General features: G+C 41.9%; 1 protein-coding gene across 1 annotated transcript; it reads left to right on the top strand.

Annotated features, from left to right (window-relative positions):
- The first annotated feature begins 4,746 nt into the window (after positions 1–4,746).
- LOC148781664 (uncharacterized) lies at positions 4,747–6,236 on the top strand. The gene is made up of 2 exons (XM_088870876.1): positions 4,747–4,804; positions 5,686–6,236. Exons 1-2 carry the CDS (start codon positions 4,747–4,749, stop codon positions 6,234–6,236), a joined length of 609 nt encoding a protein of 202 aa, XP_088727002.1.
- The last annotated feature ends 13,216 nt before the right edge of the window (positions 6,237–19,452 follow it).

Below are 19,452 nucleotides of genomic sequence, written 5' to 3' on the forward strand. Positions count from 1 at the left end.
TGCTACAGCTCACTGGTGAACCTTCCCTTCCTCTGCCTGGCACACTCCTCCCGTTGGAAAACGATTGTGAATGCTCGGAACTCCCTTGCTCACTGGCGAGCCCTCTCTTTTCCTTTTCGGCAAGTTCTTTTCACTGGAAAACACTACCGAAGTGCCCGCTACCTCCCTAGCAGTCACCTGAGCTCACTAACCTTACCCTCCTCACTACCGGAAACCCCTACAAACTGCTGGAAACCTCTACAAACTGTCAAAAACCCTCGGCTTCCCCTTCATTTTCCCTATCAAAATCCTTGCCAGAATTCTCCTTGCTTACCGAAATTCCCTCTCTCACTGTTAAAACCCTTAACTATTTTTTTTTTACCAAGGTAAAGCAGTAAAAGTGGTTTAAGCTCCCTTTTATACCTAGGGCTTCCCAAATTTGCCCCCCATAAAGTCAAAATGACAGCTGGGTCTAGAAGACCATGCGGTGATGGACCAGGCCGTGCGTAAGCCAGAAAGCGCTCCCTCACCTCATGTTGTCGTGCACAAGACGTTAAGCACCCCCCTCGCCACATGCTGTCATGCACCTATCGCCGAGCGCATTCCCTCTGCGAAGACTGCTGCATGCGTATCGTCGAGTGCATTCTGCCGAACGTGCCCCTCGCCACATGCTGCCGCGTGCATACTGCCAAGCGCGACTATCTTGCGCATTTTGCAGCATGCGTACCGCCGAATGCGATTGCCACGCGCATTCTGCCTCGTGCATACCACCGAGCGTGAAGACTGCCATGCGCATTCTGCTACATGCGTATCAGCAAGGGCGAAGACTGTCGAGTGCCTACCACCGAGCGTGTTTCCTTTGCGAAGACTGTTGAGCGCGTTCTGCTGCCATGAGCACCTTGCCGTTCATTGCTATGTGCATCTCCCTGTGTTGACTACCATGCACGTTTTGCTGTCGTGCGCATCTATCTCCTACAGATTACCATTAAGTGCAACCCCTATACTGCCAAGCGCAACCCTTCTGCTTCTGCGCCCACACCTTTTGCATGCGCCTCCATGCATGCCTTCCCTAGCTGATCCGTTCGTGTGCGCATCAGCAAGCTCCGACCTTCATCACCTTTCCATCCCCAATGGAGTCATACTCATGCCCCCGATCACATGAGTAGACCCATTTTAATCAGCAGCAAGTCACCTCCACTCCCTAATCCTCAGTGAGTCCGCTTTCACCAACCATCCCTCACTGAGCCATCTTCATCATCTAAACCCACTGCCCATAAATGGTCTCAGCCATTTCATCCTCAGTGAGTTATATCATCATCCGTAGACTCATTACCAATGGACCCTGTAACGACCTAAGAATTTTACTAAGTCAGATTTCGGGAAAAACGCAATAAGTCAGGGAACATGGGGGGCAGCGTCGGCCGCGTAGTGAGAGAGTCATCGCCAGCTGAGTAGGGAGGAGTGGTAATGCCCTTTGGAGACATGAAAGTAAGGCAGCGTCATGCGTGAATGTGCAGAAGGGAGAAACATCACAAACGCGTCATGCGCGTAAGGGAAAAACGTCACTCGCATAAGGGAGAAACGCCGAGCGTAAGGGAGAAATGTCACGTGCAGAAAGGAGAAACATTACATGCTGAAGGGAGAAATGTTGCACGCAAGAGGGAGAAATGTCGTGCATATGAGGGATAAATGTTGCATGCATAAGCGGTAATGCCGCGAGCGTCAGGGGCAAGTGTCGCACGCAAAGGGGACTAGCGTCGTGGGCAGCACTGCCGTGCATGGCCTTTGTTTGCCACTTGTTAGCTGCATGTGAGTGGATTGCCACTTGTCAACTAGGGGATGCCACCTCCCACCTGAGGAGTATTTAAGCCCTCATTTTTTTCCCTTCATGCCACTACCACCCACACTCTCTAATCCTTTCTCTCTCTCTAAAGCAAGTTGAAGGACTTGGAGGAGGCTCCCTTAGCTCACTGTTAGAGTAGCCAATAGGAGAGTTAAAGAGGACTGTAGGAGAAGGATTTAGGAGTTTTGAGCATCTAAGGTAAGTGGATTTGAAAGTTGTGTATCATGAATGTGTTCAAGTTTGAAGTATAAATTGGCAGAAGATAGAAATAAGTGTTTGGATGTTCAAGAGTAAGGTTGAAGTTTTGTAAATCTATGTCCTAGACTTCATGACTGTATGGCCTATGTAAATAATGAAAATGTTTGCTAAATCTTCCTGTAAATTTAGTTTAAGTGGGGTATATTTTGACTGAGTATCAAACTGTGGTTTGAGGGGTGTTGTTTGTGAATGTTTATGCATGTGCATGTAAGAAAATCTTGGGAAAAGAATGGGTAAATGAAATTCCACGAACTGTAGAAGTTTTTGTTCCAAATTGTTCAATGACCAAACGGGGTCCAAATGCACTCAAATTGATCTTGAATGAAATCTATGTGTGTCAACTACAACTTTTATTCTTGTGAAATCGCGATATTTTGCACATGTTATGATTTGTACCTCAATATGAAAGACTATGCCACCGTTAACAGAAAGCACGAATTCAAGCCACTGTCATCTACCTTGCACTAAAATTGTGAACAACCAATTGTGTGTGTCCACTACAATGTTCATGTTAAAGCCATGTTCAAATTCATCATGAATAAGAAGCTATACTTTCAATTATGTAAATAGGTCATTATGGACAGTTTTGATAAATTGCAGAATTAATGTCTTTGTTGTCATGCATTTTAAACAACCAAATGATGCCCATTTCCTTCCAAACCACAGTCATTTTAAATATCTATGATTGAGCATGAAATCATATATTTAGCACATTTTGAAATTCCCCTTAATTTAAGAGTTATTCTACTAAATGTGAAGACATGTTATTGTGGATAACTTTCTTAGGAACTCATAATTGATGTCACAGTGTCACCTAATTTTATTGACCAAAAGATATCCTTTTTATCTTAAACCACCACCATTTGAAAGGTTTACGGGGTCACTTAAAATTGCATGTATAGACTTTCTTGAAGAATCCCCTAGATTAGGAGTTACGCCTATCTTACGGGGATTATGTCACTATAGACAAAACGTTTCAGAAATTGTGCATGTTTGAGTGTGAATGCTATCTAATAAGAGCCATGTGATATTCATGTATTGAATAAGTATGAATACCACGTAGCGAATTCCATGTGATATCCAAATAGTAAATCTGAATGTTATGCAGTGAGTACCATGTTATGAGTGTGAATGCTATTTATTGAATATCATGTGATATTCATGTGCTAATTGGATAGGCCCCATAATGAATTCCAAATAGTGAAATTCTATGCATTGGCAATGTAAAAGGCGTAAGCGCCAAAGTGATGAATACTAAGTGAAGTGTAATCTGACGGCATGCTCCAAGCATGGCCCTCGTTGTGATTGATAATAGTGAAGGGATTCAATGACGCTACGCACGCCCGTGGTGGTATGATGTGACTTGAGTAAGGCCAACAATGTTCCCTGAGTCTCTGTATGATAGGAGGGGAGTAAGGTGAAAAGTGTGATGGGTGGGTCATGCCCCCCGAAAGTCAGTGTTTTATAAAGAGAAAATAGTGAACCGTGTCTTGCAAGTCAAGTGCCTATCAAAAGCCCCAAAACGCGCTGGGGATGGAGTGCGTGAGTACGAGGGCATTACGAAGTGGAGTTACCCCCTTGTCATTGCCCTCTCTCGAGAGAGATAGTAGAAGTCCTAAATAATAGAATTGGCTCAGCCTAGTGAATAGGGCTCCTATTTAAAGATTAGGTGAACCTAAGGAGTGAGTGGTTACTAATCGAATATGTGATTGTGAATACTCGTAGTGATATTAATTTTATGATGATCATGATACTCGATATGCCGTATGTAATGCATGCATGAGTATGATTGCTTTTTCCTTTATGATTGTTTACCAATAAAAGAATTCTTCATGATGCCATAATAGGTATATCACATATGCATAACTACTAGATCCTCTTACTGGGCTTTATAGCTCATTCCTCTCCTTTTCCACCTTTGTAGAATAGAAGCTGCATGTCAGGAGCTACTGGTGGGGTGGTTGATCTGTTGAGGAAGATTCGTGTGGGACGAAAAGATCTTTTGCTTGTATATGTTTATTGGCCTTGGGCCATGCTCTGGGTTGTCTTTTGGAACTATGTATTTTTGTATTTTAGACCTTTGGTGCCTTGAACAATTGTATTATTCCAATATGTTTATGTAATGGCATATATCTTAGTTCTTCTTTTACCTAGTTCCTATGCTTGTGTTAGAGTTTCTTTACTTTCTTGGTTTGCTTGAGTTATCGCTCTTTCAAAGCAACGTGCCACTCAGGTTTTGGACTGCGTTTGCTACCTTTGGATCACAAACCCGCACCTTGCTGCACTTCGGCACAATCGGTAGGCTAGGAGGTGGGGTCGTGACAATTATGGTTTTAAAGTAATTGAGATAGGATTCTTCACTAGGAAGTATTAGAAGTGTCCTTAGGGCAGTTTTTTTGTTAGATTAGTAATTGAATGCTTTTGTGTTAGGTTGAAGGAAATATGACGAGTACTCGTGCTAATAACGCGAGCTTTAGCAATGAAAACACATAAGCCTTTGGAGAGTTCTTTCGGACACTTGGGGCCATGACTCAAATCATGAAGGGAAATATGTCGGCCCCGTCCACCACTACCTCTCACCTAGCAGACAGTGAGTTGATTAAAAGATTCAGGAGGTTGGCACCTCCTGCATTCTTAGGGCATGGGGGCGTAGAAAAAGCCGAGAGATGGAAGAGATAGATGAAGAAGATTTTTGTGGTGCTGCAGTGTACGAAGGAGTAGAAGGTTAGACTAGGCACCTTCATGTTAGAAAGGGAGGCTGAACACTGGTGGAACCTAGTAAGGCAGTCCTGGAGGGAATTAAGAATTGAAGCCACGTGGGATAATTTCCTGGTGGTGTTCAATGAGAAGTATTTTCCTAAATATGTCAGGGAAATGAAAGAAGTTGAATTTATCAAACTTCAATAGGGGAGGTTAACAGTCGACCAGTACGTTGCCAAGTTTGCAGAACTTTCCCGTTATGCACCTCACATTATCAATACAGAGGCATGGAAGGCCAGTAAATTTGAAAGAGGGCTCCGGTCAAACATCAGGGGGAGAGTGTTGACAGCCAATCTTACATCGTATGCCCCTCTGGTAGACCTAGTGATGAAAACTGAAAGAGATTGTGAAGATTATCGCTCAAGAAAGGAAGGAAAGGCGAGATAGGCTTGACCAGGGAATTTTGGGAAGTCGGCTTGGCCACCTGTAAAGAGGGATTTTAGAGGAAGACCCTACCCTAATAATACGAGGACTCAAGGAAACCTATCTGGGCAATAGAAGGGATAATTGACACCCGGTGTGTACCTATTGTGGAGTGGGGAATCATACTGAGGCTGAGTGGTACATGATATTGAACAAGTACCATAAGTGTGGCAAGCCCGACCACTAGATCCGAGATTGCCCCATGGTAAAGCCGGAGGACCGACCAAATGCTCAAGGTCGAGTGTTTGCGTTGACAAAGTAGCAGGCCAAGGCATTTATCTCGGTGATAAGTGGTACGCTTTTTGTTTGTGGTAAAGAAGCAAGGATTTTGACTAACCCTGGTTCTTCTCATTCTTTTATTGCACCGCATTTTATATGTCATATGAATGTTAAGCATGCATGCCTTAATTATACTCTGATAGTGCATATACCGGTGGGAGACCCTATTGAAACTAATGAGGTACTTATGCTATGTGAAATTTTGACAAAGGGATGTGTCATGCCTGCAAACTTAATGTTAGTAAATATTCAAGATTTTTATGTTCTTCTGGGTATGGATTGGTTATCTACTCATCGAGCTACTATTAATTGCCATGATAAGGTTGTGACCTTTAGGCGCCCTAATCAACCAGAATTGCATTTTGTGGGCATTCCAGATGTTTCCCCTCTACACCTTATTTTGGCCCTTCAGGCTTCCTGCCTGTTAGCTAAGAGATATGTGGGATTTTTAGCTTATGAAGTAGAGAAACAGGGTGTCCAATCTAGGTTAGAAGACATTCCAATGGTACGAGAATTCCCAGAAGTGTTCCCTGAGGAATTGGTATCTTTACCTCCCATGAGAGAGATAGGATCTGAAATAGACGTGGCCCCTGACACAGTTCCCATCTCTAAAGTACCATATAGGATGGCCCCAGCTGAATTGAAAGAATTGAAGGAACAATTACAAGAAGTCTTAGATAAGGGGTTCATTTGACCTAGTGTGTCGCCTTGGGGTGCGCCAGTCTTGTTTGTGAGAAAGAAGGATGGATCCTTGAGGCTTTGTATTGATTACCGGCAGTTGAATCGCGTTACAGTGAAAAACAAATACCCTTGGCCCAGGATCAATGATCTTTTTGACCAGTTGCAAGGGGCCCAAATATTCTCAAAGATCGATCTTCCATTGGGTTATCACCAATTGCAGGTCACGGAAGCAGATATTCCCAAAACCACATTTAGAACTCGATATGGCTATTATGTGTTTATGCTTATGCCGTTTGGTTTAACTAATGCCCCGGTTGCCTTCATGGACTTAATGAATAGAGTGTTCTGACCTTTTATGCATAATTTCGTCGTAGTCTTTATTGATGACATTTTGGTGTATTCAAAGAATTCAGAAGATTGAGATTGGTCCTTCAAACCCTAAAGTCAGAAAAATTGTATGCCAAGTTGAGTAAGAGTGAATTCTGGCTTCCCAGTGTTACTTTTTTGGGACATATCATTTCTAAGGATGGGATCGCAGTCGACCCTTCTAAGATTGAAGCTATACTTAAATGGGGAATCCCGATAAACATAACCGAGATCCAAAGTTTTCTGGGGTTGGCAGGATACTATCCGCAATTTGTGGAAGGTTTCTCAAAAATAACACTTCCTCTTACTCGCCTGACCCAAAAGAATGTGAAATATGTATGGTCGATCGAGTGTGAGGAAAGTTTTCAGGAATTGAAGAAAAGATTGACCACAGCCTCTATTCTAACTTTACTTGAACGAAATGAGGACTTTGTAATCTATACATATGCCTCCAATAGAGGGCTCAGGGGTGTACTCGTGCAAAGGGGAAAGGTCATTGCTTAAGCCTCTAGGTAATTAAAGTCGTATGAGCAAAATTATCCAACCAGCGATTTGGAGCTTACAGCTGTTGTTTTGCCTTAAAAATCTAGAGGCACAACCTCTATGGGACCCAGTTTAAGATGTATACCGATCACAAGAGCCTCAAATATCTATTCTCTCAGAAGGAATTAAATCCAAGCCAAAGAAGATGGATGGATCTGTTAAATGACTACGACTGTACCATTGATTACCACCCGGGCAAGACTAATGTCGTGGCTGATGCTCTTAGTAGAAAGCCCATGGTATCGATGGCATATTTGATGGTTAAAGAGATGAAGATGTTAGAAGATGTGGTAAGTTGGTGTCCAACCTTACCTTTAGGTAATGAGATAAGAATGATTGCTGGTATAAGGGTTGATTCCTGACTCATTCAACAAATTCGCTTGGCACAAGAAAATGATCATCAGCTTCTGAAAATTCAGGAAGAGCTGGATTTTGGGAAGAAAGACTATTTCTCTGTGAGTGGTGATGGGTTGTTAAGATTCAAAAATCGGGTTGTCTTCTAATAAATGAGGATATAAATAGAACTATTTTAGAGGAAGCACATCGCTCTCGTTATTCCATTCACCCCAGGAGTACTAAGATGTATCAAGATCTGAAAAGAACATTCTGGTGGAACAACATGAAGAGAGAAGTGGCCTTATTTGTTTCTAAGTGTTTGACATGCCAACATGTAAAGCTGAGCATCAGAGACCCGACAGATTTTTACCACCTTTGTCGGTGCCCAAATGGAAATAGGAGCATATTACCATCGATTTTGTCTCGGGCTTACTAAAATTGAATAACGGGTAGGATAGCATTTGTGTCATTGTGGACCAATTGACCACGGCTGCACATTTTCTGCCAATCTGCACCACTTACAACTTAAATAAACTTGCCCGGTTGTACATTAAGGAGATAGTCAGATTGCATGGTATACCAGCCAGCATATTGTCTGACATGGATACCAGGTTCACTTTAAGGTTTTGGACTATTTTATAGTCGACTTTGGGGACAAGACTTAGTTTTAGTACTGCTTTCCATCCCCAAACAGACGGACAATCGGAATGAACCATCCAAACTCTGGAGGATATGTTGCAAGCTTGTGTAAGCAACTTTAAAGGAAGCTAGGATAACCACTTACCGCTAATAGAATTCGCTTACAACAACAGCTTCCAAGCCATCACACAAATGGTGCCTTTTATGACCTTATATGGGAGGTAGTGTCGATCACCTATCTATTGGAATGAAGTCAATGATAGAAGACTCTTGGGACCAGAGATTGTTCAAGATACCTCAGAGAAGATTACTCTGATTCGGGAAAGACTCGAGACAGCACAGAGTCGGTAAAAGAGCTATGTCGATAACAGAAGAAGTGACCTTAAGTTTGAAGTGGACGACCGGGTTTTCTTGAAGGTGTCGCCGACGATATTATGAGGTTTGGTAAGAAAGGAAAATTGAGCTCACAATTTATTGGGCCTTTTGAGATTCTAGAAAGAGTTGGGAATGCGACCTACCGACTTGCCCTACCGCCTGAACTAGAAACATTCATGATGTTTTCCATGTGTCTTTATTAAGGAAATATCTGCCTGACCCATTCCATATTATAAGGTGTGAACCAATCCTAGACCAAGAAGACTTGTCTTGTATTGAACAACCAATAGAGATTTTGGATCGGAGAATACAAGTATTGCGTAACAAAGAAGTCCCTGTTGTTCGTGTTTTGTGGCAACATCACTTACCAAGAGAATCAACTTGGGAACGAGTAGGTGAAAATCGAAGCAAATATCCTCAGTTATTCAAGGAAAGAATTTGACGACAAAATCTATTTTAAGGGGGAGATGATGTAACAACCTAAGAATATTACTAAGTCAAATGTCGGGATAAAGGTAATAAGGCAGGAGCTTGGGGGGCAGCGTCGACAGCGTAGTGAGAGTGTCATCATTGACTAAGTAACGAGGAGGGGTAACGCCATTTGGAGACATGAAAGTAAGGCAGCACCTTGCGTGAACGCGCAGAAGGAAAAACACGGCACGCGTAAGAGAGAAACATTGCACCCATAAGGGAGAAACGCCATGCGCATAAGGGAGAGGGAGAAATGTCGTGAGCGTAAGGGAGAAACATTGCGCGCGTAAGGGAGAAATGCCACGCACATAAGGGAGAAGCGATGTGTGCCTAAGGAAGAAACATCGCACGCAGGAGGGAGAAATGCCACATGTAGGAGGGAGAAATGTTGCATGCAGGAGGGAGAAATGCCACATGTAGGAGGGAGAAATGCTGCACGCAGGAGGGAGAAACACCGCATGTGTAAGAGATAATGTCCCACGTCTGGGGCGAGCACCACACGCGAAGGGGACAAGCGCGGAGTGCAGCACTACCGTGCATGGCCTTTGTTTGCAACTTGTCAGCTGCATTTGAGTGGCTCTCCACTTGTCAACCAGGGGATGCCATCTGCCACCTGAGGAGTATTTAAGCCCTCTCTTTTTTTCCCCTCATGCCACTACCACCGACACTTTCTCATCCTTTCTCTCTCTCTAAAGCAAGTTGAAGGACATAGAGGAGACTCCCTTAGCTCTCTGTTAGAGCAGCCCGTGGGAGAGTTAAAGAGGACTGTAGAAGAAGGATTTAGGAGTTTTGAACATATAAGATAAGTGGATTTGGAAGTTATGCATCATGAATGTGTTCAAGTTTGAAGTATGGATTGCCAGAAGATAGAAATAAGTGTTTGAATGTTCAAGAGTAAGGTTGAAGTTATGTAAATCTATGTGCTAGACTTCATGACTGTTTAGCCTATGTAAATGATGCAAAAGTTTGCTAAATCTTCATATAAATTTAGTTTAAGTGGGGCATATTTTGACTGAGTATCAAATTGTGGTTTGAGGAGTGCTTTTTGTGAATGTTTATTCATGTGCATGTAAGAAAAGCTTGGGAAAGGAATGGCGAAATGAAATTCCAGGAACTGTAGGTGTTTTTGTACCCAATTGTTCATGACCAAACGGGGCCCAAATGAGCTCAAATCAGTCTTTATTTAAATTTGTGTGTATCTATTACAACTTTAATTCATGTGAAATTGTGATATTTTGCACATGTTAGGATTTAAACTTCAATATGAAAGACTATGACACTGTTAACAGACAGCAGTAATTTCAGCCACTGTCATCTACCTTGCACTAAACATTTGAACCACCATTTGATCCGTGTGTGTGTCCACTACAATGCTCATGTTAAAACCATGTTCAAATTTATATGTAAATAGGTCACTGTGGACATTTTTTATAAATTGCAAAGTTGATGTTTGTGTTGTCATACATTTTAAATGACCAAATGATGCCTATTTCCTTCTAAACCATAGTCATTTTAAATATTTATGAGCAAGCTTGATATCACATGTTGAGCACATTTTGAAGTTCCCCCTAATTTAATAGTTATATTACTAAATGCGAAGATATGTCACTGTGGATAACTTTCTTAGGAACTCAGAATTGATGTCATAATATCACCGAATTTGATTGACCAAAAGATATCCTTTTTCTATTAAACTACCACTATATGAAAGGTTTATAGGGTCACTTAAAATTGCTTGTACAGACTTTCTTAAAGAAGCCCCTAGATTGGGAGTTACTCCCATCTTACGGGGATTATGTCACTATTGACAGAACTTTCCAGAAATTGTGCATGTTATGAGTGTGAATGCTATCTAGTAAGTGTCATGTGATATTCATGTAATGAATAAGTATGAATACCATTTAGTGAATGCCATTTGATATCCAAATAGTAAATATGAATGTTATGCAGTGAGTACCATGTTATGAGTGTGAATGTTATTTAATGAATTTCATGTGATATTCATTTGCTAATTGGAAAGGACCTATAATGAATGCCAAATGGATAAATTCTATGTGCTGGAAATGTGGAAGGTGGAAGCGCCAAAGTGATGAATATTAAGTGAAGTGTAATCTGATGGCATGCTTCAAGCATGTCCCTCGTTGTGATTGATAATAGTGAAGGGATTCAATGACGCTATGCAAGGGTTACCCATGGTGGTATGATGTGACTTGAGTAAGGCCAGCAATGTTCCCTAACTCTTTGTATGATAGGAGGGGAGTTAGGTGAAAAGTATAATAGGTGGTTCGCGCCCCCGGAAAGTTAGTATATTATAAAGAGAAAATAGTGAATCGTGCTCAGCAGGGCAAGTACCTATCAAAAGCCCCATAGCGTGTTAGGGATGGAGTTCGTGAGTACGAGGGCATTACGAAGTGGAGTTACCCACTGTCATTGCCCTCTCTCCCGAGAGATAGATAGGATTGGCTCAACCTAATGAATAGAGCTTCTACTTAGGTATTAGGTGAACCTAATGAGTGAGTGGTTAATAATCGACTATGTGACTGTGAATACTCGTAGTGATACTGATTTTATGATGATCATGATACTTGATATGCCGTATGAAATGAATGCATGGGTATGATTGCTAACTAGATGCTTTTTCCTTTATGATTGTTTATCAATAAAAGAATTCTTCATGATGCCAGAATAGATATATCACAAATGCATAACTACTAGATCCTTTTACTAGGCTTTATAGCTCATTCCTCTCCTTTTCCATCGCTGTAGAGTAGAAGCTGCAAGTGAGGAGCTACTGACGGGGTGGTCGATCTGTTGAGGAAGATTCGTACGGGACAAAAAGATCTTTTGCTTGTATGTGTTTATTAGCCTTGGGCCATGTTCTGGGTTGTATTTTGGAACTATGAATTTTTGTATTTTAAGCCTATGCGGCCTTGAACAGTTGTATTACTCCAAGATGTTTATGTAGTGGAATATATCTTAGTTCTTCTTTTACCTAGTTCATGTGCTTGTGTTAGAGTTTTTTTACTTTCTTGGTTTGATTGAGTTACCGCTCGTTCAAAGCAACGTGCCACTTTGGTTTTCGACTGCGTTCGCTACCTTTGGATCATGAACCCGCATCCTGCTACCCTCCGACGCGACCGATTAGGGCCAGGAGGCAGGGTCGTGACAGTTATAGTATCAGAGCAACCGGGATAGGATTCTCCTCCTAGAAAGTCTTAGAAGTGTCCTTAGGGCAATATGTGGGTTAGATTAGTAATTGAATGCTTTTGTGCTAAGTTGAAGGAAAGATGGCGAGGACTCATGCTAATAATGCGAGCTCCAGCAATGAAAACATAAGCCTTTGGAGAGTTCTTTAGGACACTTGGGGCCATGACTCAGATCATGAAGGAAAATATGCCGGCCACGTTCACCCCTGCCTTTCACCTAGCAGACAGTGAGTTTATTGAAAGATTCATGAGGTTGGCGCCTCCTGCATGCTCAGGGCATGGGGGCATAGAAAAAGTCGAGAGGTGGAAGAAACAGATGGAGAATATTTTAGAGGTGTTGTAGTGTACGGAGGAGTAAATAGTTAGACTAAGCACCTTCATGTTAGAAGGGGAGACTGAACACTGGTGGAACCTAGTAAGGCAGTCCAGAAGGGAATTAAGAACTGAAGCCACGTGGGATAATTTCCTGGTGGCGTCCAACGAGAAGTATTTTTCTGAATCTATCAGGGAAATGAAAGAAGTTGAATTTATCAAACTTCAACAAGGGAGGTTGGCAGTCGAGCTGTATGCTACCAAGTTTGAACAACTTCCCGTTATGCACCTCACATTATCAATACAAAGGCGTGAAAGGCCAGTAAATTTGAAAGTGGGCTCCGACCAGACATCAGGGGGAGAGTGTTGGTAGCCAATCTTAAGTCGTATGCCCCCTGGTAGACCTGGCGATGAAAACTGAAAGGGATTGTGAAGATTATCGCTGAAGAAAGGAAGGAAAGGCGAGACCGGCTCGACCAGCGAATTTGAGGAAGCAGGTTCAGCTACTCGTAAAGAGATATTTTAAAGGAAGACCCTACCCTGGTAATACGAGGACTAATGGAACCCTATCGGGCAATAGAAAGAATAATCGACACCCGGTGTGTACCTACTGTGGAGTGGGGAATCATATTGAGGCTGAGTGCTACAAGAAATTGAACAAGTGACTTAAGTGTGGCAAGCCAGGCCACTGGATCCGAGATTGCCCCATGGTAAAACTGGAGGACCGACCAAAAGCTTAAGGTCAAGTGTTTGCGTTGATGAAGCAGGAGGCCAAGGCATCTACCTCGGTGATAAGAGGTACGCTTTTGGTTTGTGGTAAAGAAGCAAGGATTTTGATTAACCCTGGTTCTTCTCATTCTTTTGTTGCACCGCATTTTACATATCATCTGAATGTTATGCATGCATGCCTTAATTATACTCTAATAGTGCATATACTAGTGGGAGACCCGATTGAAACTTATGAGCTACTTTTGCAATGTGAAATTTTGGTAGAGGGATGTGTCTTGCCAGCAAATTTAATATTCTTAAAATATTCAAGATTTTGATGTTATTCTGAGTATGGATTGGTTATCTACTCATCGGGCTACTGTTAACTGCCATGATAAGGTTGTGACCTTTAAGCGCCCTAATCAACCTGAATTGCATTTTGTGGGCATTCCGGACATTTCCCCTCTATGCCTTATTTCGGTCCTTCAAGCTTCCCGCCTGCTTGCTAAGAGATGTGTGGGGTTTTTAGCTTATGTAGTAGAGAACAGGGGTGTCCAATCTAAGTTAGAATATGTTCTAGTGGTACGAGAATACCCACAAGTGTTTCCTGAGGAATTGATCTCTTTTCCTCCCATGAGAGAGATAGGATTTGAAATAGACGTGGCCCTTGGCACGGTTCCCATCTCTAAAGCACCATATAGGATGGCCCCAACTGAATTGAAAGAATTGAAGGAATAATTATAGGAACCCTTGGAGAAGGGGTTCATCCGATCTAGTGTGTCGCCTTGGGGTGCGTCAGTCTTGTTTGTGAGAAAGAAGGATGGATTCTTGAGGCTTTGCATGATTACAAGCAGTTGAATCAGGTTATAGTGAAAAACAAATACCCCTTGCTCAGGATCGATGATCTTTTTGACCAGTTGCAAGGGGCGCAAATATTCTAAAAGATCGATCTTTGATCGCTTTATCACCAATTACAATTCAAGGAAGAAGATATTCCCAAAACCACATTTAGAACTCGATATGGCCATTATGAGTTTCTTGTTATGCCGTTTGGTTTAACTAAGCCCTGCCTTCATGGACTTAATGAATAGAGTGTTCCGACCTGTTCTGGATAATTTCGTCGTAGTCTTTATTGATTACATTTTGGTGTATTCAAAGAATTCAGAAGAACATGAACAACACTTGAGAATGGTCCTCTAAAGTCAGAAAAATCATATGCCAAGTTGAGTAAAAGTGAATTATGGCTTCCCAGTATTACTTTACTGGGACATATCACTTCTAAGGATGGGATCGCAGTCGACCCTTCTAAGATTGAAGCTGTATTTAAATGGGGAAGGCCGACAAACATAACCTAGATCCGGAGTTTTCTGGGGTTGGCAGGATACAACCGGTGATTTGTGGAAGGGTTCTCAAAGATATCGCTTCCTCTGACTCGCCTGACCCAGAAGAATGTGAAATTTGTATGGTCGACCGAGTGTGAGAAAAGTTTTTAGGAATTGAAGAAAGGATTGACTACAGCCATGATTCTAACTTTACCTGAAGGGAATGAGGACTTTGTAATCTATACCAATGCCTCCCATAGAGGGCTCGGGGGTGTACTCATTCAAAGGGGAAAGGTCATTGCTTATGCCTCTAGGCAATTAAAGCCGTATGAGCAAAATTATCCAACCCGTGATTTGGAGCTTGCAACTATGGTTTTTGCCTTAAAAATTTGGAGGCACTACCTCTACGAGACCCAGTTTAAGATGTTTACCAATCACAAGAGCCTCAAATATCTATTCTCTAAGAAGGAATTAAACATGAGCCAAAGAAGATAGATGGATATGTTAAAATGATTACGACTGTACCATTGATTACCACCTGGGCAAGACTAATGTCGTGGCTGATGCTCTGAGCAGAAAGCATGTGGTATCGATGGTGTATTTGATGGTTCAAGAGATGAAGATGTTAGAAGATGTGGTAAATTGGCATCCAACCTTACCTTTAGGTAATGAGATAATAATGGTTGCTGGTATAAGGGTAGAATCCCCACTCCTTCAACAAATTCGATCGGCACAAGAAAAGGATGATCAACTTCTAAAAATTTGGGAAGAGGTGGATTTCGGGAAGAAAGACGATTTCTCTGTGAGTGGTGATGGGTTATTCAAGTTCAAAAATCGGGTCCATCCTCCAATGAATGAGGATATAAAGAGAACTATTTTAGAGGAAGAACATCGCTCTCGTTATTCCATTCACACCAAGAGTACTAAGATGTATCAAGATCTGAAAAGAACATTCTGGTGGAAGAACATGAAGAGAGAAGTAACCCTATTTGTTTCTAAGTGTTTGACGTGCCAACAGGTGAAAGCTGAGCATCAAAGGCCCACCAGATTATTACATCCTTTGCTGGTGCCCGAATGGAAATGAGAGCATATTACCATGGATTTTGTCTTATCTCGGGCTCACTAAAAACAAATAACATGCAAGATAGAATTTGGGTCATTATGGACCGATTGACCAAGGCTGCACATTTTTACCTATCTGCACCACTTACAACTTAGATAAACTGGCCCGGTTGTACATTAAGGAGATAGTCAGGTTGCATGGTATATCAGTCAGCATTGTGTCTAACAGAGACAATAGGTTCACTTCAAGGTTTTGGACTAGTTTACAGTCAGCTCTGGGGACAAGACTTACTTTTAGTACTGCTTTCCATCCTCAAATCGACGGACAATCGGAACGAACCATCCAAACTCTAGAGGATATGTTGTGAACTTGTGTAACTAGCTTTAAAGGAAGCTGAAATAACCACTTACCCCTAATAAAGTTCGCTTATAATACCAGCTTCCAAGCCAGCATACAAATGGCGCCTTTTGGGGCCCTATATGGGAGGAAGTGTCGATCCCCTATCTATTGGAATGAAGTCGGTGATAGAAGACTCTTGGGACCATAGATTGTTCAAGAGACCTCAGAGAAGATTGCTCTGATTTGGGAAAGACTCAAGACAGCACAGAGTCGGCAAAAGAGCTATGCCAATAACAGAAGAAGCGACCTTAAGTTTGAAGTGGGCGACCGGGTTTTCTTGAAGGTGTCACTGATGAAGGGCATTATGAGGTTTAGTAAGAAAGGAAAATTGAGCCCACGTTTCATTGGGCCTTTTGAGATTCTAGAAAGAGTTGGGAATGAGGCCTACCGACTTGCGCTACCGCCTAAACTAGCAAACATTCATGTATTTTCCATGTGTCTTTATTAAGGAAATATTTGCCTGACCCGTCCCATATTATAAGGTATGAATCAATTCCGGTCCAAGAAGACTTGTCTTACATTGAACAACCAATAGAGAATTTGGATCGGAGAATACAAGTATTGTGTAACAAGGACATCCCCCTGGTTCGTGTTTTGTGGACACATCACTCACCAGGAGAATCAACTTGTGAACGAGAAGATAAAATTCGAAGTAAATACCCCCAGTTATTCAAGGAAAGAATTTGAGGAAAAAATCTATTTTAAGGGGTCGATGATGAAATAACCTAAGAATTTTACTAGGTCAGATTTCGAGAAAAAGGCAATAAGGCAGGGAGCTTGGGGGGGAGCATCGGCAGCGTAGTGAGAGAGTCTTCACCGGCTGAGAAGCGAGGAGGGGTAACACCGTTTGGAGACAAGAAAGTAAGGTAGCGTCATGCATGAATGCGCAGAAGGGAGAAACGCCTCACGCATAAGGGAGAAACACCATGCGCGTAAGGGAGAAACGTCGCACGCGTAAGGGAGAAACGACGTGTGGGTCAGGGAGAAATGCCACGCACATAAGGGAGAAATGTCGCCCACGTAAGGGAGAAAAGCCATGCGCATAGGGGAGAAACATCGCGCACATAAGGGAGAAATGCGGCGCGCATAAGGGAGAAATGCCGCACATTGAAGGGAGAAATGCCAGGCGCAGGAGGGAGAAATGCCGGGCGCAGGAGGGAGAAACACCACATGCGTAAGAGGTAACACCATGCGCATCAGGGGCGAGAGCCACGCGCATCAGGAGTGAGAGCCGCGTGCGAAGGGGACTAGCGACGTGTGTAGCACTACCGTGCATGGCCTTTGTTTACCACTTGTCAGCGGCATGTGAGTGGCTCTCCAGTTTGCCACCTGCTACCTAAGGAGTTTTTAAGCCCTCTTTTTTTTTTCCCCTCATGCCACTACCACCCACACTCTCATCCTTTCTCTCTCTCTAAGGCTCATCCTTTCTCTCTCTCTCTCTCTCTGTATGGCAAATTGAAGGACTGGAGGAGGCTCCCTTAGCTCACTGTTAGAGCAGCCAGTTTGAGAGTTGAAGAGGACTGATGGAGAAGGATTTTGGAGTTTTGAGCATCTAAGGTAAGTGGATTTGGAAGTTATGTATCATGAATGTGTTCAAGTTTGAAGTATGGATTGCCAGAAGATAGAAATAAGTGTTTGGATGTTCAAGAGTAAGGTTGAAGTTTTGTAAATCTGTGTGCTAGACTTCATGACTGTATAGCCTATGTAAATGATGCAAATGTTTGCTAAATCTTCCTATAAATTTAGTTTAAGTGGGTATATTTTGACTGAGTGTCAAAATGTGGTTCGAGGGGGTGCTGTTTGTGAATGTGCATGCATGAGCATGTAAGCAAAGCTTGGGAAAGGAATGGGGAGATGAAATTCTAAGAACTGTAGGTGTTTTTGTACCCAATTATTTAGTGACCAAACGTATTCCAAATGAGCTCAAATTAGTCTTGAATGAAATTTGTGTGTATCTACTACAACTTTTATTCTTATGAAATCGTGATATTGTGCACATGTTAGGATTTATACTTCAATATGAAAGACTATGTTACTATTAACAGACATCAGGAATTCTAGCCACTATCGTCTACCTTGCACTAAACTTTTGAACAACCAGTAAGTGTCCAAATTCTTTTAACCTACCACCATTTGAACCGTGTTTGTGTCCACTACAATGTTCATGTTAAAGAAATGTTCAAATTCTTCATGAATAAGAAGCTATACTTTCAATTATGGAAACAAGTCATTGTGGACAGTTTTGATAAATTACAGAATTGATGTTTCTGTTATCATGCATTTTAAATGACCAAATGATGCCCGTTTCCTTGCAAACCATAGTCATTTTAAAGATTTATGAGTAAGCTTGAAAGCAAATGTTGGGCATATTTTGAAATTCCCCCTAATGTAAGAGTTATACTACTAAATACGAAGATATGTCATTGTGGATAACTTTCTTAGAAAGTCATAATTGATGTCACAGTGTCACCAAATTTGATTGATCAAAAGATATCTTTTTTCTCTTAAACCACTACCATTTGAAAGCTTTACGGGATCACTTAAAATTGCATGTACAGACTTTCTTGAAGAATCCCCTAGATTGGGAGTTACGCCTATCTTACGGGGATTACGTCACTATTGATAGAACTTTCCAGAAATTGGGCATGTTCTGAGTGTGAATGCTATCTAGTAAGTGCCATGTGATATTCATGTATTTAATAAGTATGAATACCACTTAGTGAATGCCATGTGAATTTTATGTAGTGAATATCATGTGATATTCATGTTCTAATTGGAAAGGCCCTATAATGAATGCCAAATAGTGAAATTCTATGCGTTGGCAATGTAAAAGGCGTAAGCGCCAAAGTGATGAATACTAAGTGAAGTGTAATCTGACAGCATGCTTCAAGCATGACCCTCGTTGTGATTGATAATAATGAAGGGATTCAATGACGCTACGCGCGCCCGTGGTGGTATGATGTGACTTGAGTAAGGCCAGCAATGTTCCCTAACTCTCTGTATGATAGGAGGGGAGTAAGGTGAAAAGTGTGATGGCTGGGTCGTGCCCCCCGAAAGTCAGTGTATTATAAAGAGAAAATAGTGAATCGTGCCTTGCAAGGCAAATGCCTGTCAAAAGCCCCAAAGGGCGCTGGGGATGGAGTGCGTGAGTACGAGGGCATTATGAAGTGGAGTTACCCACTTATCATTGCCCTCTCTCCCGAGAGATAGTAGAAGTCCTAAATAATAGGATTGGCTCAACTTAATGGATAATGAGTCTACTTCGGGATTAGGTAAATCTAAGGAGTGAGTGGTTAATAATCAAATATGTGACTGTGAATACTCATAGTGATACTGATTTTATGATGATCATGATACTTGATATGCTGTATGAAATGAATGCATGGGTATGATTGCTAACTAGATGCTTTTTCCTTTATGATTGTTTATCAATAAAAGAATTATTCATGATGCCAGAATAGATATATCATAGATGCATAACTACTAGAT

The sequence above is a fragment of the Amborella trichopoda genome, chromosome 6 (genome assembly GCF_054954075.1).
Source record: "Amborella trichopoda isolate Santa Cruz 75 chromosome 6, AtrichopodaSantaCruz75HAP2 v2.0, whole genome shotgun sequence".
Lineage (NCBI taxonomy): Eukaryota > Viridiplantae > Streptophyta > Magnoliopsida > Amborellales > Amborellaceae > Amborella > Amborella trichopoda.

What these genes read in the sequence shown, in the direction of transcription:
- LOC148781664 (XM_088870876.1), top strand. Translation starts at nt 4,747, where the DNA reads ATGGAAGAGATAGATGAAGAAGATTTTTGTGGTGCTGCAGTGTACGAA. An exon ending in AGTGTACGAAGGAGTAGAAG is followed by an intron (nt 4,805 to 5,685) that starts GTTAGACTAGGC and finishes ATACTCTGATAG; the next exon opens with TGCATATACCGGTGGGAGAC.